This window comes from Erythrolamprus reginae, chromosome 5, assembly GCF_031021105.1.
Source record: "Erythrolamprus reginae isolate rEryReg1 chromosome 5, rEryReg1.hap1, whole genome shotgun sequence".
Lineage (NCBI taxonomy): Eukaryota > Metazoa > Chordata > Lepidosauria > Squamata > Dipsadidae > Erythrolamprus > Erythrolamprus reginae.
Window position 1 is genome coordinate 295,906 of NC_091954.1, and position 20,906 is coordinate 316,811.

At 47.0% G+C, this 20,906-nt stretch overlaps 1 protein-coding gene across 2 annotated transcripts; it reads right to left on the reverse strand.

Annotated features, from left to right (window-relative positions):
• Positions 1-446: 446 nt before the first annotated feature.
• GHITM (growth hormone inducible transmembrane protein) lies at positions 447-15,944 on the reverse strand. Of its 2 annotated transcripts, none has more exons than XM_070751918.1 (9): positions 15,835-15,944; positions 10,477-10,640; positions 9,035-9,134; positions 8,502-8,613; positions 7,149-7,290; positions 4,147-4,255; positions 2,500-2,688; positions 2,126-2,303; positions 447-1,303 (listed from the first exon to the last, which is right to left on the reverse strand). In XM_070751918.1, the coding sequence occupies exons 2-9, from the start codon at positions 10,606-10,608 to the stop codon at positions 1,219-1,221; spliced, it is 1,047 nt and encodes a 348-aa protein (XP_070608019.1). In that variant the 5' UTR covers positions 10,609-10,640; positions 15,835-15,944; the 3' UTR covers positions 447-1,218. The 2 variants fall into 2 exon arrangements, with proteins under 2 accessions (XP_070608019.1, XP_070608020.1); XM_070751919.1 differs by having other exon boundaries at positions 15,811-15,944.
• Between the last annotated feature and the right edge of the window lie 4,962 nt (positions 15,945-20,906).

Sequence of the window (20,906 nt, forward strand, 5' to 3'; positions counted from 1 at the left end):
CGCTCTATATAAGGGGATCACAATCTCCCTCTTTTTTCTGTAGCAGAACATGGTTGGCGGGGCGCAGGGGACTCCCCCTCCCCGCTGCCCGGGAGGCTCCGCGTGGACCCTGCTCTGCCCCGGGAACCCCGCCCCCTTGGTAAGAGTTATAAATATTGCAAAAACATTATAAGTAAAGGGACACCAAAAGAATATAATTAGTAATATATTATCTGTTTGCTGAATATAAAGTTTATTAGAATCAAAATCACTCAAGGGAAGATAGAGAGAGGAAGTAGTTCGAGAGAGTATGTTCTATGCATGGATGTACGTACGCACATGGGGCCAATAAAAATCAAGGGGGGCCCTGCTGGTGGACCATTGCAGGGGCTTCCTGTCCCTCCCACTGGATCTCAAAAGAAGAGCGAGTTCTCTGGTGAGGGACAACAAAGACAAGACCCACAAACGGTTGTGCAAGGACTTTATTTAGTTAAGACCTGATGACACAGGTTGACACTATGCTTCACAGCATGTGGCTGTGTTACTTGTGGAAGACGTGAGGGCACTACACAAGAGCTGGGGGCCTTCACGCCATTTTCTACCTATTTTCTCCCTTGCAGGTTTATGTACAACTGTTCCCCCCCCCAGCTGATAATTCTGGAGTTAAAGGGAGAGAGGGGTCCTGGCTTCGTATTCTTTTCAGAAGCCCCTGTCCGGTTTTCCAAAGGAGGGCCCATCCCGAACGTGGCCAGAGTGCTCGGCTGACCTCCCACCATCCTTCGCCACGTCCAATCCCCCCCACCCCCCACCAGGCCTCTTCCAAAACAAGGGGATTTCAGGGAGAAAAACTAGGCCTGGGCGACTCCTTGATTTTCTTCCCAAATAGGAATCTTATGGTTTGCTAAAGGCAACGTGGGCGTCTCCCAGGGCCTGGCCAGAGTGGACGGGCTGCTACGGGTGTAGATCTGCAGGCGGGAGCTTCTTCCCCGTTTCGAAAGCTTCTCCACCCCCCCGAGCAAAGCGATTTGAGGGGTCCATGCAAACCAGGGACCCTCCGAGGGCTTCACAAATCACAGCTGGAGACCAAGACCCAAGTCACGCTGACCAGGGAGAATTTTGGAGACGGGGAGCTTAGAATATCAAACTTCTACATGAAAGCCGCTTGGACGCAACGGACATTTTATTCGAGTTCGCACTAAGGCAGAGAAACTGACTGGTGACCCGTCAGCGCAGCTGCATCTACTTCTTCCGGCCGCCACCGCTAGCAAGCATGGTGGCCACTCTGATGAAGATGTTGAGGGTGTCCATGTAAATGCCCATGCACCTGGAAAGGGGGACACAAGGAGAGTCACTGGAGAAACCTCAGCCATAGAACATGGACTGGAGCCGTTAATTTAATTTAATGTAACTTAAGTAGAAGCCATTTTTCCCATAGGAGTCAATGTAAAAGCAAATAACGTGTGCAAACCCATTGGGAAAGAAATAAAAGCTGGGAATTTGGGTGGGAGGAGGAAGAGGAGGAGGACAGTCACTGCCGAAGGAAGAAGGGGAGGGGAATCAAAAAAATTCCAAAACTTTAAGGCTTTTAAAAAAAGGGGGGGGGACTCTGAGGCAGCAAGGAGGAGCATGTGTCTCCCATACACCCAACGCGAGGCTGCCTCCCATGCACTGCGCCAGAGAGAGGGACCCAGGGGGAAGGGCCGGAAACTGGCCAGGCCTTTGTGCCGCTCTCAAATTTCCTGGGACATTTTTCCGGGCTCAGGTTCGTAAGTGGGAAATGGTTCTTAAGAAGAGGCAAAAAAAATCTTGAACACCCGGTTCTCATCCAGAAAAGTTCCTAAGTAGAGGCACCACTGTAATCATAAAGCCTAAAACCTATAAAAAAATAAAAGACCAGTTCTAAACCCCCCACCCCCCCCAATAATAACCATCCACAATGATTCAATTTACAACCCCACAAAAGGTCTTTCAAATTCCCTGCTTCTGGGGCAGGCAAGGTTCTCCAGTGCCCCAGGCCGTGTTTTCAATGGGAATCATATTATTATTATTATTATTATTATTATTATTATTATTATTATTATCATCATTATTATCATTATCATTATTATCATTATTATTGTTATCACCAACTGGGCGTGAGACTTACGCGTTGATGGGGTCGTACTTCCGCACTCCGACCAGCAGGTAGGGCTGGCTCTCTGCGCGCTTGATGACCTGCTGGGTGTCGTGAAGCAGGAAGAGGCTAAAGACCACCAGCCCACCGTAGATGGCCACGGAATACATGCCGGCGCCCAAGACGGAAGTGGGAGGCAGGAACATGGACCCTGCAAGGCACGAACAGCCCCCCCAAGGGCAAAAGAGTCAGCGGGGGATCCACCCCACCAAACGGGAGGACCCCTGATTACCGGCAGTCCCTGACTTGCGGCCACCAGCACCTCTGTGGCTGAGGGAAGCGTCTGATCCATCAACACCCCCCCCCCGGGGCACTCGGGGCCTTTGGGGCCCACCCGATCCACTTACCCACGGAGGAAACCAGGACGAGGCCCAGGCCCAGGCCCAGGGGGGCCCCCATGTTCAGAAACTTCTCGCTGGGGGCGCACATGGCCACGGCGGAGAGGCCCCCCACGATGCCGGCCGTGTACCAAGCAGCCCGGACGAGGAGGGGGCCCCCGAGGAGAGTCAGCGGAGCCACCACCGCCCCCATCACCCCTGCGTGCGGTGAGAGAGAATAATTAATAAGGAAAAAAGGTGTAAATATGGATATAGGAATGATTGGGAATATCTATCTATTCATTATATTGCATTGATATGCCGCTCATCCCAAAAAGGTCTCAGAGCAGCCAACGGTCATCATAAATACAACAGCAGTAAAATCAACAATTTTAAAAAAGCAATAATATCCTAAAAAACCCATGCACACTTGCAGTCAATTCTATTTAGGACTTTGACACTGTTTTTAATATGTTTGTAAGGTATGTGCATAGACATTTGTATGGACATATACAAAAAAATACAACATTTTTACAAACACCCCCCCCCCCCCAAAAAAAAAAAAAAATCCTAAATAGGTCCTAACCTGATGGTCAATTTTCACCCAGCCCGGGACCTCTTTTGGGGAGAAAATAATACACAAAGAGAACACAAAAACAGTCCCAACGTTTGAGAAAAACTGCCACCTATCTAATGCTGCCCCCCTTGATCGCAGCAAGACTTTGCCCACGCTCAACACGGGAAGAATGAGAAAACACCCCACAGAAGCCGTTTCAGATGGAATGTTATTAATGTGTGTGGTGAAGAACAGGCTATCTCTTGAATTACAAGGGAAAAAATGAGACTGAATATATATGTATGTATACACATGTACGTATGTATGTACTGTATGTATATATACAGTATATATACACACACACACACAAAGGGTGTCCCAAAAAATGTATACACATTTTAAATAATTGTAAATTATAATTTTATTATTTCAAAAATGTAAAAATATTTACAAGTATCGTTTGTTTTTTTCACTGCATTTTAACAAATTTTAAATAATTGTAAATAGCCAATAATTAAACGGTTTGTGTTTATTTTGCAGATTCAGTCCCTGAACACAATAATGACAGCCAGACTTACCTTCGAAAACAAATAAAAACAATAAACCAATAAAATTATACCTGTAAATATTTTTACATTTTTGAAATAATAAAATTATAATAAACACCAAGGTTATAATTATGTAAAATGTGTATAAACTTTTTTAAGGTGAATATTGATGCAACAATTTAGGGTATTCAAGTGTATATACTGGAAGATTTGTTCCCATATCTGTCAATTGGTGCTATTTTATCCAAGAGGCACCGGGACTTCCTGGCCTCCCTTCCAAGCCGCTCCGCTTCTCAACCCAGAAGGAGCAAAACCAAGCCCCCTCTTGGAAAAAGCCCCCGTGAGACACTCCCGAGGAAACCCCTCAGGTGGCATGGGGAATGTGTGTGTGTGGTTGTAGGTTTAAACACAACACGGAGTCTCATCAAAACCAGCAGTCTCCCCTCCCCCCCGCGTTTCCAACTCAACAAACTAAATCCGTGGAGATCCTTCTTCTCTGCACCACCGAGGGTCTTTCATGCGTTGCCCGAGGGGTCCAGTGCGCTTTAAGGAACCCAGAGAGGTGAGCTGTACCTGTGTGAAGCATCCACGCCAGGTGTTTGGGGACCGGGCTCTGCTCGAAGTCGATGGACCGCACCAGCATCCCAGCGCCGATCATCGCGGCAAAGGTGGCGCCGATGGCCTGCAAACAAAGCACGGCTATTCGTCAAGACCGGCGAGGGAGGGTTTCCTTCTGGGGGGGTGGGGGGGGGGGGGTCAGAGCTTTGCCAGCCCCACTTACCTTCTCGCCCTGGGCTTATGGGGTGCATCCCCTCAACAGGGGTGAACACGTGATTCCCCAATTAATTCCCCACCTGTTCCCCCAGGACAAGAAACAATGGACGGAAATCCATCAAGGAGAGAAGCAATCTGGAACCCAGAAGGAATTTGGACTTGATCCCTGGACAGTCCAGTGGATTTGCAGCTGGCTGAAGCGTAGACATCAGAGAGTTATTGTTAACAGCGACTATTCTGAGCAGAGTCAGGTTACAAGCGGTGTGCCACAAGGGTCTGTTCTGGGTCCTATTCTTTTTAATATGTTTGTGAGTGACATAGGGGAAGGTTTGGTAGGGAAGGTTTGCCTATTTGCCCATGACTCCAAAGTGCAATAGGGTTGATATTCCTGGAGGCGTCTGTAATATGGCAAAGGATTTAGCTTTACTAGATAAATGGTCAAAGCAATGGAAACTGCAGTTTAATGTTTCCAAATGTAAAATAATGCACTTGGGGAAAAGGAATCCTCAATCTGAGTATTTCATTGGCAGTTCTGTGTTAGCAAATACTTCAGAAGAAAAGGATTTAGGGGTCGTGATTTCTGACAGTCTCCAAATGAGTGAGCAGTGCGGTTGGGTGGTAGGAAAAGCAAGTAGGATGCTTGGCTGCATAGCTAGAGGTATAACAAGTAGGAAGAGAGAGATTGTGATCCCGCTGTATAGATATATGGGGAGACCACATCTGGAATAATATTGTGTCCAGTTCTGGAGACCTCACCTACAAAAAGAGATGGATCAAAGTGAACAGGTCCAAAGAAGGGCTACAAGAATGGTGGAAGGTCTTAAGCATAAAACGTATCAGGAAAGACTTCATGAACTCAATCTGTATAGTCTGGAGGACAGAAGGGAAAGGGGGGACACGATCAAAACATTTAAATAGGTTAAAGTCTTAAATAAGGTTCAGGGGGGAAGTGTTTTTAATAGGAAAGTGAACCCAAGAACAAGGGGGCACCATCTGAGGTTAGTTGGGGGAGAGATCAGGAGCAACGTGAAAAAATATGATTTCCCTGAAAGAGTAGTAGATGCTTGGAACAAACTTCCAGCAGACGTGGTTGGTCAATCCACAGTAACTGAATGTAAACATGCCTGGGATAAACATAGATCCATCCTGAGATAAAATACAGGAAATGGTATAAGGGCAGACTGGATGGACCAGGAGGTCTTTTTCTGCCGTCAGTCTCCTCCAGAAGCTGCTGGTGGCCACTTGTCTTGAATGGTGGTATGTTTCCTGCTCAGCCAGGGGGTTCGACCTCCCAGGCCCTTCCCAACTCTGATACATTCTGTTATTCTTCTAGGTAATTCTGTTACTATCATCCAGGACTGGTTGTTCATGGCATAAAAGCCCGTGTGTTTATTAAAAGGAACCATGATAGTTAACATTAACTGCCACGCCCCCTTGTGGACACAGGTGGATCCTCAAACAGGGCACAAGAGCATGAAAACCCACCCAGACCCACCCAGGCCTGGCCTTTCCGGTCCCCCCACTTCCATGTCTACAGTTTTCATCCCTTCACAATATAAAATACAAAAACTGCAACCTTGATTCCCACAACGAATGAAGGGCTGCAAACGTTGATGGAGGGAGCAGAGGTGGGCAAGTGGACTTCTTGGATTGAAGGAGAGGGGAAAAACCCACCTTTACTGTGGTGCCTCTACTCAAGAACTTCATTCGTTCCATGACCAGGTCCTTAGGTAGAGACCTTCTTAAGTAGAAGCCATTTTTCCCATAGGAATCAATGTAAAAGGAAATAATGCGTGAAAACCCATTAGGAAAGAAATAAAAGCTGGGAATTTGGGTGGGAGGAAGAGGAGGAGGAGGACAGTCGCTGCAGAAGGAAGAAGGTGAGGGGAGGGGAATCAAAAAAATCCAAAACATTAAGGCTTAAAAAAACCCCAGGGACTCGGAGGTGGAGAGGAGCACATGCCTCCTATACACCCGGTGCAAGGCTGCCTCCCCTACACTGGCTGCTGCTGCTGCTGCTCCCTGCTTCCTCTTCCTCCCCATGCTGAAGGGCTCCCCTCTCCTCTCGCTCACTCACTTTGCCTTCACTGTGGTGACTCCTCGGCTGCCCAGAGCGAAGGGAGCGTTTCTTTTCTCTGGGTGCTGGAGGAGGTTTATTCCCTCTCCAAGCGCCCAGAGAAAGGAAAATGCTTTGTTCTCTCTGGGCTGCCAAAGCCTCCTTAAGCGCCACCAAAAGGCTCCTCTGGCAGCCCAGAAAAGCCCCAGATGGCCGGGATTAAAGGGGGGATGGAAGGAAACTGGCCGGGCCTTCGTGCCGCTCTCAAATTTCCTGGGAAATGGTTCTAGTAGAGGCAAAAGATCTCGAAGAGAGAGACACGACTTCACTCCGCAGGGAAAGCCACGTGGGCTCGGCAGAAGTGAAGCCAGTTGTGAGATTTCTGCACAAAAAGCTGCATGACTAAAGTCCACCTTCCCCCCCACTGGGCCAACACCTACCCCCCCCCCCCCCCGATCCATCAATCCAGTGCAACCCACCGTTAGGAAATGTCCAGGTTCGCCATTACTTCTCCCCTCGACTGGTTCCTATCCACTGTTTCTCCTTTTGCCCCCCTGGAAAGCAGTGTGACCCCCCCTGCCCCCCCTCTCCCCGTGTCTTTGTAAGGGCCTCTCAGCAGTCCGAACACACGGCTACCGGGCCTCCCCTGGTCCTTCTCCCCATTAAACTAGACCTGCCCCAGGAGTCCCTGCAACCCCCCTCCCAGGGCCGAGAGAGGGAGAGAGAGAAGGGGGGGGGGGCTTACCAGCCAGGAGCCCTTCATCATCAGCCCCATCAGGGCGGGGGTCCTGCTGACGGCCACGGCTGACAAGGCGGTCAGGCCCACACTCCCGGCAAAGTACATGTAAGTGGAACGGATCCGGTCCTTCACGTACTGCGGCCAGATCCTGCAGGGGGGGGGGAAGGAATAGACACAGAAAACACCACGGGGGTGTGTGTGGGTGTGAGCCTTCCCCTTATCATGGACGGACCCTTTCCTCCCCTCCCATCTCGGCCTGGCTATCTAGAGAGAAGTGGTTCTCGAGATACAACGGACACTATTATTATTATTATCATCATCATCATTATTATTATTAGTTAGACTTGCATGCGGCCCTTCTCCAAAGACTCACCAGAGACCCCGCTGTCCAGCCGGGGACCGTCAGTGGCCCCACGCTGGGACTCCAACTACGGGAGAGATCCAACCACGGGGCCCTGGACGGCCGTTTCGTCTCTCCTCCTTAAATCGTGGTCTGCCTGCTATGTATGACTCTACGATTGTATAGTTTAGTCTGGGTGGTTTTAATGTTATTAGCTAACAGGTTTTTATAGCCTGCTAATATTTGACTTTTACTGCATTATACCTCTGGGACCACCTTCTGCCGCACGAGTCCCAGTGGCCGATCAGGTCCCACTTACGGTCGACTAAACAATGCCATCTGGCGGGGCCCAGGGGAAGAGCCTTCTCTGTGATGGCCCCGGCCCTCTGGAATCAACTCTCCCCCCAGAGATTAGAACAGCCCCCTCCCTCCTTGTCTTTCGCAAATTACTCAAGACCCACCTATATCGCCAGGCATGGGGGAATTGAGACACCTCCCCCAGGCTTTTATATTTTTGGTATGTATGTGTTGCATGGGTTTTAAATTGTCGTGGTTTCATATAGTGTCCTTTTAATAGGGGAGGGGTGGCATACAAATTTAATTAATAATAATAATAATAATAATAATAATAATAATAATAATAATAATATTTCCCCACTTAGCAAACTCAGTTCTTGAAGGCACAATGATTCGATCCATACACACGCACAGCTTTTGTGCGGTGCCCCCTCCCCCCCTGCTGCCCAGAGTTAATGTAAGTGGGTCTTTAGAAACAGATCATTGCTGGGGCCTGAACCACAAATCACCTCCCACTACATTTCTCCAGGGGCTGCTCAGAACTATCCATACACTGATTTCTACTGTAATTACTTTAATTGGGAGACAAATATGCCACGTTCCCTCCCTTCTAGCCAGGATATAGATATAGATATATACACACACACACATAGCTATCAGGTCCCTAGACAGCCCCAGGCCCCCCACCCCCGAGGGTCCCTACGAGAAATAAAACTGCTTACACGGCTTTTTCCAGGGCGCCCACTTCATTGGACATGCCCAGCCCATAATAACAGAGCGCCCCGAGACCGACAGCAGCGCCCCCGGCCACGATCCACCGCCCTGCCTGGTGAACTGAGAGAGAAAGAGAGGAAAGGAGCAATGGGCTGGACGATAGACAAGTCCAGCCAAGACAAGTCCCCCCCCCCCCCCAGGCCCCTTCTGCACAGGGCCGATCGAACAGGGGAGGTTTCCTTTTGGGGGTGGGGGGCATGAAAACAAAAGCACATTTCCTGTTTTGGCCCACCCCGCGAGAGAACCGTGCGCTCCTCCAACAAAGGGACAAGGGAGCCTCCCCCCCTCGCTTGGTTCTGAACCCTGGCCAAGGAGTCCGGGGGCCTTCGGCCGCAGCCAGGCCAGAGGGAGTCTCTATGCGCAGCAGGGGTCTTCTAAGCCAGAACGTAGGACAGACACAGGGCTCTTGACCGGCTTCTTCGGCCGACCCTGACCCTGGCCGAGTGGGCAGCCACCCAGACCCCTCTGGGGGGGCACCTACTTTTGAAGGCCGTCTCCATGGAGGGTTCGAAAGCGGCTTCTTTCACTTCTTGGCCCGGTCTCCTCTGGCGAATCCCTGTCCGGACCCTGGAGGAATAGCCCTACGGTCCAAAACAACCCAACAATAACCACGACTGGGAAAGGATACGTACACACCAGAGTCTCCCGGCCCCTGCAAAGGTCACATAGAAGACGGACGGCAGAAAAAGACCTTGTGGTCCACCTCGTCTGCCCTTATGCACTTTCCTGTATTTTATCTTAGGGTGGATCTATGTTTATCCCAAGCAGGTTTACATTCAGTGACTGTGGATTGACCAACCACGTCTGCTGGAAGTTTGTTCCAAGGATCTACTACTCTTTCAGTGAAATAATATTTTCTCATGTTGCTTTTGATCTTTCCCCCCAACTGACTTCAGATTGTGTCCCCTTGTTCTTGTGTTCACTTTCCTATTAAAAACACTTCCCTCCTGGACCTTATTTAAATGTTTCGATCATGTCCCCCCTTTTCCTTCTGTCCTCCAGACTAGACAGATTGAGTCCATGAAGTCTTTCCTGGTACGTTTTATGCTTCAGACCTTCCACCATTCTTGTAGCCCCTCTTTGGACCCCTTCAATTTTGTCAATATCTTTTTGTAGGTCACCAGAACTGGGCACAGTATTATTCCAAATGTGGTCTCACCAGCCCTCTATACAGCGGAATCACAATCTCCCTCTTCCTGCTTGTTATACCTCTAGCTATGCAGCCAAGCATTCGACTCTTTCCCTACTGCCTGACTGCACTGTTCACCCATTTTGAGACTGTCAGAAATCACGACCCCTAAACCCTTCTCTTCTGAAGTTTTTGCTAACACAGAACTGCCAATACAATACTCAGATTGAGGATTCCTTTTCCCCAAGGGCATTATTTTACATTTGGAAACATTAAACTGCAGTTTCCATTGCTTTGACCACTTATCTAGTAAAGCTAAATCCTTTACCATATTACAGACCCCTCCAGGAATATTAACCCTATTGCACACTTTAGAGTGTTCATTTTCAAGAGAGCGATTCTGACCCGCAGGGCTGAGAAATCCCCCACTTGATTCTGTGTCCCTCCGTTAGGATCGCATTGGCTTTTCTGGCTGCTGCTGCACAGTGCGCGGTCACATTTAGGTGGCTGTCCACCACGACTCCAAGATCCCTCTCACAGTTACAAACATTAAAGCTGGTGTCTCCCAGTCCATATTTGCACTTTTGGGTTTTCTTGCCTCAGTGTTAAGACTCTACTTTTCTCCACATTGAATTTCATTCTGTTAGACACAGGGCCCAGGGTTCAAGTCTATCGAGATCCCTCTGGATTCTGAGCCCAGGACGTCAGCTCTTCCTGCCAGCTTCGCATCCCTCTTATGAAGACGCTGAAGAGCCCTGGGCCCCAGGGAGGATGAGACCCAGGGGGGGACGTACCTGGTAAGGCTGTGCGAGCCATTGCTTGGTCTTCAGGGAGGAGTTCCTGGCGGTGGGCGAGATCTGAGCGACGGCAGAGCGCAGGCTGCTTCCGGGGAGAGCCCGAAGGCACACCAACCGTGCCGCCAGCATGGCTGCGGGGACCCAGGCAATTCAGCCGCCACCTGCAACAACCGGAGAGACAATCAGGGCCTTGGCCTCACCCGGAAAAGCGGGAGAAAACACGGCAAAAGCAAAGCCGCACAACAACACAATTTCGGTGGCAGCCAATCAGAGCCGTGGTGGTAAGTAGGGTGATGTGAAGCAGGGTCTCCCCTCCAATCTTGGGCGCTTTAAGACCCAGACGGGGAAGTCCACAGGCCTTAAAAGTGGCCAAAGCTGGGCAGCCTTGTTTCATGTGCACGGAGAGTTAGTTCCCTGGAGAATTCTGGGAGTTGAAGTCTACGAGTCTTGGACACCAGGGCTACACTGGGATACTTGACCCCGAGGATCTCATGCCCAGGACATCCATATTCCCCTAGGCCAGGGGTAGGCCAAGCTGGCTCTTCTGTGACTTGTGGACTTCAACTCCCAGAAGTCCAGAGCCAGTTCTGGTAGCTGAAGAATTCTGGGAGTTCAAGTCCACAAGTCCCAGAAGAGCCAGCTTGGCCGTCCCCTGCCCTGGAATATTGTTTTGCAGCTCCCTGCCCGAGGATTCCCCACTAATCTCCCATCCAATTATAAACCAGATCCAATCCGGCTCAGCTTCTCCAGGCTGCCCAAGGACGCCTAATAAAAGACGCCGTGGAGTTGGTTCTTAGAGCAGGAGGCCCCTGGGCACCAAGGGTCAGTGGCTGGGGATTCTCTCACTCCGAAGCAACCCTCCTTCCCCCATAGAGCTCTAAATAAAATTCATTTATCTATTCTAATTAAATAAAAGCAATATTCGCAGAACAAACATTTACCATTAAATGGAGAAAATCAGCCCCCACTTATAGAGGCCCCAGGGCCCACAATGTTGTTGGGACTGCAACGTTTTTTAACAGAAAGGGCAGAAACAGGAATCCCTCTTACAGACAACACCACACACAGCCTCCTAGTAAGGGGGAGATAAAAGGAACCCTCCCATCAGACCTAGAGTATTGATTGCTGTTTTTTTTAAGATAGCGGGTTTTTAGTCATAGTTTTAACCATTAGATTTGTACTGTACTGTTTTATTGCTGTTGTGAGCCGCCCCGAGTCTTCAAAGAGGGGCAACATACAAGTCTAATAAAGTATTATTATTATTATTATTATTATTATTATTATTATTATTATTAACTAGATATAATTCCTGAACAAGTGCCCACAAGGCTTTGGAGAAGGGCGGCATAGAAATCCAATAAATAATAATAATAATAATAATAATAATAATAATAATAATAATAATAATAAAAAAGGTGAAATAAATATGCCATTTTAACAAGAGTCATTTAAAAAAAAAATAAAGTACAGTATTCAGTCGTAATTTGGTTTTAAATCTAGTCCACTCGCTGCTAGCCGAACATTAAACAATACAGTGGTGCCTCTACTTAAGAACTTTTCTGGATAAGCACCGGTGTTTAAGACTTTTTTGCCTCTTCTTAAGAACCATTTTCTACTTAAGAACCTGAGCCCAGAAAAAATTCCCAGGAAATTTGAGAACGGCACGAAGGCCCGGCCAGTTTCCTGCCATTCCCCCTTTAATCCCGGCCATCTGGGGCTTTTCTGGGCTGCCAGAGGAGCCTTTTGGTGGCGCTTAAGGAGGCTTTGGCAGCCCAGAGCGAACGGAGCATTTTCCTTTCTCTGGACACTTGGAGAGGGAATAAGCCTCTGCCAGGGCCCAGAGAAAAGAAACGCTCCCTTCGCTCTGGGCAGCGACTGTCCTTCTCCTCTTCTTCCTCCTCCTCCTCCCACCCAAATTCCGAGCTTTTATTTCTTTCCTAATGGGTCTGCACGCATTATTTCTTTTTACATTGATTCCTATGGGAAAAATGGCTTCTACTTAAGAACGTCTCTACTTAAGAACCTGGTCATGGAACGAATGAAGTTGTTGAGTAGAGGGACCACTGCATTTTCTCTTTCCAAGCTTTAGTTCTAGGCAACTTACACCCGAGGAGGCCTGCAAGAGGCCCCGTTATCAATCCATGTTTTTTAGAAAGGAAAGAGAGAGGCCCAAGGGAAAGACCAGCGGGACCCTTCTGCCCCGAGAGTCGCCTTCTGATTCTTCTGGACTTTGCGAGGGAAAAAGTGGGCAGCTGCCCAGGGAGGTAGAAGAAGGTGGCGAGAGAGGCTGGATATTTCTCACTGCATCATGGTCCCAGGAGACAGTTTCCAGCCCTGAGCAGCAAGACAGCCGCTCCAGTGCTGACTCAAAAAGTGGATGATGTCACAAAGAGTAAGGCCTTGGGTGTGTGTGTGTGTGCCTGGACTCTTAACCTTAAAATGGCAATGATAGCAACAAGCAAGGCAACTCAGAATGAAGGTCAAATTGTTGCCCTTCCCTCTGACCGGTAACATTCCACAAGTTTTGTTTTTTTTAAACAGAATCATCCTTTGATGCTTTTAATCAATAACAAAATTGTTGTGTTGCTGCCTGGTGGTTTGTTTGTTTAGCACATTTAAAGTTATGCAACTACTGACAACAGAACACTAATAAAACACCCATTATACTTTCGATGTCCAGTAAAGGCCTCCAAAGTATGAGGGATGTCTTCTCAGTGACAACACTGCCCCCCCCCCCCCATAGTCCTGATGTTGCCCCAGGAGACGTCTTTTTGTTCCCAGCCCTGAAAGGAACCTGTTTCTAAGATCCAATCAGCCGTGATGAAGACCTTGTGAGGGGTCCCCAAAGACGCCTCCCAGAGCGCGTACCGGTCATGGCAGAGTGGCTGGAAAAAAAGGTGTAGAGGCCCAAGGACAGGATTTTGAAGAATTTTAAGTATTTGTGCAAATCTGTTCAATAAATTACTTTAAAAAAAAAAAAAATTGCATTACTTTTTGAACGCACCCTATAAATCATCTCGATTCGTCCACAAATGATTGACAGTATACATGTTTTTTTAAAGGGTTATTTATGCATTTTTATATTGTTTTTAACTATAATTATTATTATTATTGTAAGCTGTATTTCTACAGTGCTTTTTAACTGTTGCTCTTACTGTAAGCTGCCCGGGGGGGGGGGGGGGTCCCCGGCCACTAGGCCGCAGCCTGTTCAAAACTGGGCCACAGGAGGTGGGCAGGAGCGCGTGCAAAGTTCCGCTTGTGCAAGCGAAGGGCACGATCAGAGCTTCCCAGGCGGACACAAGTCTCCTCTGCTCACACGAGGGGAAGCTACACACTCGTGCACGAAGCTCCATTGGGCGGGTGGAGGGAAGGAGCGTGTAAGCCCAACACTCACGCGCTGCCTCTCGTGCCAGGCCAAGCTGGTGTGTGTGCAACAACTGACGCCAGCACCACACGCTTCGAAGGCCTTGACTCTTCTGCGACCAGCCCTTCTCACTGTCCAATCCTCCCATATTGCCCTGACCAGCCTGCTTTCTGTAACTCACAAACACAGGTGTGCCTCCGCTTGCACGTGTGTGGCCAGCACAACAGATGGGGCAAAGGCAAAACCAGGATCAAATCGCCGCCCTAGGGCCATGTGGAGCCACCATAGGAGAGATGCTAATAGTCCCTGGACACATAACAGGGGAAGAATGGCAGCTCCCTAGCGAAATACAGTTTAAATAATCAAAAGGGCCCCTAATTCAGGGAATAAATTTTGCTTTTACACCAGTTTGTCAGTATTGCACACACAACTGTCCTGGCCTAGTTTTTGGATGTATACCATCCCCCACATTAATTTATGATGTTTTGCAAATTTCAAAGCCCTCAAAGTTGCTTTAAAGAGGGGGGAGGGTCTGTTCCAAATGCGCAAATAAAACAGTTGAGCTTCATTGCACAGAAAATAAGGATTGAAAAGAGAAAAAAAGTTTTGGTTAGAACATAAAGCATTTAAATGTTTTAATTGTTCTTTGCTGATTTTAAATTGTTTTAAACTGGGTTTTTTTTTTGGTGTGTGTGTTATATTATATTTTATGTGTATTTGGTTGTAAGCCACCCAGAGTCATTTGGGAGTTAGGGGGCACACAAGTCTGTCTATCTATGCAGCTATCATCTATCTATCTATCTATCTATCTATCTATCTATCTATCTATCTATCTATCTATCTATCTATCTATCTATCTATCTATCTTTCTTTCTATCTATCTATCTATCTATCTATCTATCTATCTAATCTATCTATCTATCATCTATCTTATCTATCTATCTATCATCTATTCTATCTATCTAATCTATCTATCTATCTAATCTATCTATCTATCATCTATCTTATCTATCTATCTATCATCTATCTTATCTATCTATCTATCTATCTATCTATCTATCTATCTATCTATCTATCTATCTATCATCTATCCTATCTATCTATCTATCTATCTATCTATCTATCTATCTATCTATCTATCTATCTATCTATCTATCTATCTATCATCTATCCTATCTATCTATCATCTATCCTATCTATCTATCTATCTATCTATCTATCTATCTATCTATCTATCTATCTATCTATCTATCTATCTATCTATCTATCTATCTTTGTCTGTCTCAATCAATTTATTATTTATTCATTCAAATTCGATGCTGCCCAATCCCAATGGGACTCAGGGCATGCACGCATGGACAAATAAACAAATACCCCCCCACACCCAATAATCCAGGTTGATTTGTCCAAAAATCATTCAGCGGGGGTAGATCTCCTGGTGGTCTCCTTTTCCCCTAAGAAAGAGCCAGAGGGGTCTAAGAGCGGTGTGTGTGTGTGTGAACTGCCCCTAAACTGCAGCAGGGTGTGTGTGTGTGTGTGTGTTGGAAACCCACCTGAAACTTTGGCAAAAAGCAGACTGGCCGTGGGGGGGGGGGCGGGGGGGCTCGGAGGTCATCTATTCCCCCCCCTCTTGCCCCAGCTTCCCTTTGCTGAGCGTTCAAAGTCTGGGGGGTGGGGTTGCCAGAGGGGGAAACTGAGGATGGAGGGGGGGGGCACCATGTATCCCCAACAACAACCCTGCCAGGGAGGCCAGTCTGAGGAACGAGGCTCCCCCTCCCCCTACTGGGTGTGTGTGTCCCGGGGGGGCAATTCAGGGTCAGGGTCGCCCCTCCCCCAACTGTGGACCCCCTTCCCGCCCTCCACCACAACAGCCCTGCGAGGAAAGCCCGCCGCTATTCCTCCCTCCGGAGAAGAGATGCCCCGGAGGCTTCCCAACTAAGGCCGCAGAAGCCCCGGCCTCGCTGTACCTGCTGCCGCCGCCACCGACTCACCTCCAGCCGCTCGTCCTTCTCCCGATGGCGCAGCGGCGTTGCCGGAAGTGGCGTCCTGGCCAGGAGTGGGCCTTCCGCACTTCCCGCCCTGTCATTCGTCTCTCCGACTCACGCGGCGCGCCCTCTTTCCCGCCCCCGAGTGGGCCGGCGAGGCGTCTGCGGCCATCTTGAGTCAAGGCAAAAGGACGCCCGCCAAATGGCCGGCCCCGGGCGGAAGTTTCGGAGAGACTTCCGCTCGTTGGGAGGGAGGGTGGAAAGACGAAAGAGAGAGGGGTCCACCATGTTGAGAGCGGGCACATGAAGAGGCGCTCGCCATGTCGGTCATGGGCAACGGCCGCAGCCCGTGGGGATCCCTTCTGCGGCTTAGACGCGGCCGCAAATCGGTTGAACTCGCCCAGTGGATCCCCTGCTGGGGAGGAATTGCACCTGCTGCGCCGCCAATGAGAGAGGACCAAAAAACCCCTAACCGTTAATTAAAGCAATTAATTCCATGCATTTCATTAATTAATGCCAGGATTGAATTAGGCTGCTCAGGCGGCGGGGCTGCAAACATTGCCGGGGCCGCTAGGTGGCAGTCAAGCGCCAGGCGGGGCGGCCAGAAAGTCTCAGAATTCAGCCCCCAAGATCTGCAGAGAAATCGGGATTCTGCGGCTGTGCGTGTTGTGAAGCCCGCGAAGGTTGGAAGATGCAGGCGAGGCTGCACCGGAGATGCTCTCGGCTCAGAAGAACCGGTCCTGTTCCTGGATATGTATTGATGCATGGGCCAGATGTATGTCGCTCCCATGCACACGCCCAGCCCTGCGCCTGCTTTTCATTTAGGCATGTGTGAGAAATAAATAATAAATAAAATAAATACATTTATTTATTTATTTTAGATTGTTTGTTTAGTGTAATTGATTTGTCTACTGGTTTTTAAATATATACATATTGTAAGCCACCCCTAGTCCTCCGAGAGGGGCGGCATATAAATCCAATCGATCGATCAATAAATCTGCATCTTGCAAAGCAAGTGACTGGTTAATGACAAAGCTGGTTAATAAATTAGCTAATCAATACTTAACCCACGTATTATTAGGACTCCTTGTTTGCATCCATTTCTTTGTTTTGGCCAGGCTCTGCCCAAGAGAAACGTCTCGTGGGTTACATTGCTAAAACTCAGGGACAAGAAATGATGGTGCAAAACAACCTATTTCCCAGGAGTGGCACTGGTCAGCCGCGTCTGTGGGATGGAAGACTTTGGCCCCAAAGTCTTCAACATTCAAAGCCTCTGACCTTGCACCTGGACGTGAAATGGAGTCCATTCCACTGTTGCCCGAGAAATGCCAGGTTTCATTTTCTAATCAACTGACCAAGACCAAAAACCTCAGTCAAGGTGGTCATTTTCCATCTCTGAACAATGGAGGAGCCTCGTAATATTTAATATCCTCTCATCCTAAGCAGAGAATGTTCCATATTCATGTCTACTAACTAGCATAACGTGAAAGAAATTCAGTCCTGAAATCCAGAACCAGCTGGAAGTCCAAAAATTCAATCCAGAACCAGTTGGAAGGTGATTGGTTTCAAAGGGGGGTTTTTTTGGAGGGGGGGGGGTATAATTTTTTACTGTTTTTCCACACTTACAGAGATTCAAATTCACATGCTTCAAATTAAAATGCAATACAATATAATATCAAATGCCAAATTCCTAATCCAATTTTCCTAATTACTTATCCAATTTATTCTGGTACATGTCATTCATCCTTTTCAAATACTACCATCCGGATTTCAGATGTTATTCTTCGCCTTCATTTGAATTCAAAGTGCTATTAGCTATCTAAATTCCTCTTGGCTGTTTGCTGTTTTTCAAAACTATGCTGTGGTGCGTCAGTCCATTCCTTCCATTCTTACTTAACTCATTCCTGCTTTTTAAGCCCTCGTTTTATCGTAGCTGCCCTTCACAGAAGAAATTTCCAAATTTACTTTGGAAAGGTAGGACCTTTGGACGTAGAATCAGATACATAGAAGATTGACAGGAGAAAAAGACCTCCTGGTCCATCTAGTCTGCCCTCATACTATTTCCTGTATTTTATTTTAGGATGGACCTAGGTTTATCCCAGGCATGTGTAAATTCAGTTCCTGTGGATTGACCAACCACGTCTGCTATAGGTTTGTTCCAAGCATCTACTACTCCTTCAATCAAATAATATTTTATGTTTTATGTTTATAATATTTTAGGATATAACCTGGTGAACCTCATGCTCTGCTCTCTACCTTACACGAGGTGTGGAAGGCTCCATCAAGGGTTTGGTTAAGAATTAATTTTGAAATTCTTTTTTTTTAATGCTATTTATACTTTCTGATTGCATTTGGACATTTAAGGTGCTGTTCTCTTTCAACTTCCCCAGCAAAAGAAAAGTAACCTTTTAAATTAATTACGCTTTGATTTAAAATTATTGGTTTTCACCCGGAAAAAAGGGAAATATTCTCGGGGGCTTTAATAACACGTTAATGCATGCAAATTCATGCATCATTCTTTTCAGTTCAGTCCCTTGGAAACGTTTAACATGCAGAAGGTATTTAATGGACTTGGAAAAGCAACTGTAAAATCCTCAAGAAAGATCAAAGTGCAGAATATTTAAAAGTGTTTTTAAAGCGCCCAGAATCCGTACGGCAAACACAGGAAGCATTTCAAGTATCGGAATCAATTATAATGCACCATATCCATTTGTCATGAGGGTTCACGGATATGACACATTGATACAGATGGAGCCATTGGAGGCATAGTCTCAGTTCGACCTCTAAGTACACAGGGGCCCCCCAATTTACGACCAGAATAAAGCCCAAAGTTTATGTTGCTAAGTGCTTGACATTTAGGTGTTGAGTGAGTTTAGCCCCATTTTACGATCTTTCTTGCCACAGTTGTTAAGCGAATCATTGTAATTGTTACATTACTAACAAATTGGTTCAGGAATCCTGGGAGTTGAAGTCCACAAGTCATAGAAGAGCCCACTTTGCGTAGCCCTGGTGTAGGGGGGCTCCTGCTTGAGCAGGGCTTTGTCCTAGAAGGCCTCCAGGGCCCCTCCCAACTCTGTCGCTCTCTTTCCCCTTTCATATCTGCACACGATTATGCCCCATTAAACAAATGCAATGGGAATCACAATTACCCAAACAGCATCTTGAAAGAGTAGTAGATACTTGGAACAAACTTCCAGCAGACGTGGTTGGTCAATCCACAGGAACTGAATTGAAACATGCCTGGGATGAACATAGATCCATCCTAAGATAAAATACAGGAAATAGGAGAAGGGCAGACGAGATGGACCAGGGGGTCTTTTTCTGCCGTCGATCTTCTATGTTTCTCTGTTTCTAAAACTACCGAGATCAGAGACTGAAGTTACAGTTTTCCCAGGAGTTGCACCAGGTTGCAGGTTAATAGATTGATCCAACCTCCTTCTGCGTTGGGAGGATGGTTTTATCGGAGGCCAGAGAAACGCCCGTGTTTGAAAGGCAGAGTTTACCTGCTGATTTCTCTTAGGATCCGTCACTCTGCCTCATTAGCCTTTATTCCTCCTTCGGATTCCTGGTGTTTTCTTTTCTCTTTTAATGGTGTTGCCTTTTGCTCTAACGCTGCTCCGTTGTATTTAATTAGATGTTCTTGTAGTCTTGCTGCCCAGTTAAAGAACACAAGGAAGACAGCATAGTAAGGAAGATTACTACTTGATAACACCTATACTGTATTAACATCAGCAGGGTTGGTGTTTGCACAAACTTGGAAAAAGGAAAATATACCACATGAAGAAATGGGGATTAGGAAAATGCTAGATTGTGCTAAATTAAAGCAAATTAAGATACGAATTACAGAATAAACAAAATAAAGACTACTACACAGTTTGGGGAAATTACATAGTTGGATAGAAAAGAAAAAAGAATTGAACTAACGTCTAAGAAAAAAAAATGAATCGATGGAAACAGAATTGCAACGTATTAAGCTAATTCATGTTGTGTTTGTTTTATATTTGAAAGTTTGTCTGTATGTCTTGTTTTGTTTGTTCATTATTAAAATAAAAAAATTATATACAGTGGTACCTCGAGATACGAGTTTAATTCGTTCCGGACCTGGGCTCTTAAGTCGAGCAGCTCTTATCTCGAACGACTTTTCCCCATAGGAATTAATGTAAATAATTTTAATTGGTTCCAGCCCTCAAAAAACTCACAAAGTTAGTCTAAATTATGCAGAAAGACATGTTTTTAATGAAGAAATGTACATGTACATATAAATGAATAATGAAGTTTCTTTCACTTAACTTGTAAACTTTCTTAAACTTTTAAATTTACATATGTTCAACTTCTCTGCCACCCAATCCTGTAGGACAGAGGTCCCCAACCCTTTATGCACCAGGGATCAGCTTTAAGCGATCAAGAGAGGAATGGGTGAATGAATGGACGGAGGGTGGGAAGGAAGGAAGGAAAGAGGGAAGGGACAGGAACAGAGGAAGGAAGCAAGGAAACTTATGAAAGGGGAGAGTAAGAGAGGAATGAGTGAAGGGAGGGAGGGAGGGAAGAAGGTGGGAAGGAGAAAGAAAAGAAGAAATAGAGGAAGGGAAGGTAAAAGAGAGAAAGAAAAAGAGCAAGAAAGAAAGCAAGCAAGAAAGAAAGAAAGAAAGAAAGAAAGAAAGAAAGAAAGGGGGAAGGGACAGGAACAGAGGAAGGAAGCAAGGAAACTTATGAAAGGGGAGAGTAAGAGAGGAATGAGTGAAGGGAGGGAGGGAGGGAAGAAGGTGGGAAGGAGAAAGAAAAGAAGAAATAGAGGAAGGGAAGGTAAAAGAGAGAAAGAAAAAGAGCAAGAAAGAAAGCTGCAAGCACCCCCCCGAGCCCCCCAGGCCGGCTGCAACCTTTTAAAACATGCGCGCCGCTTCGCAGCTGTCTCCTGAAGCCGAACGCGGAAGTTAGCGTTTGGCTTCAGGAGACAGCTCCTTGGCGCTTGTATCTCGAATTTGGGCTTGTAAGTAGAACAAAAATATCTCTCCCCTCCCAGCTCTTATCTCGAGTTGCTCTTAAGTAGAGCAGCTCTTATGTCGGGGTTCCACTGTATA

Bases quoted from the DNA above. Each gene is read 5' to 3' on its own strand.
- GHITM (XM_070751918.1), bottom strand. From the start codon at position 10,608: ATGCTGGCGGCACGGTTGGTGTGCCTTCGGGCTCTCCCCGGAAGCAGC. The intron at 8,614-9,034 runs GTAGGTGCCCCC...TTTCTCTCTCAG, and splicing joins CATGGAGACGGCCTTCAAAA to TTCACCAGGCAGGGCGGTGG. The intron at 2,689-4,146 runs GTACAGCTCACC...CACCGCACGCAG, and splicing joins GGCGTGGATGCTTCACACAG to GGGTGATGGGGGCGGTGGTG.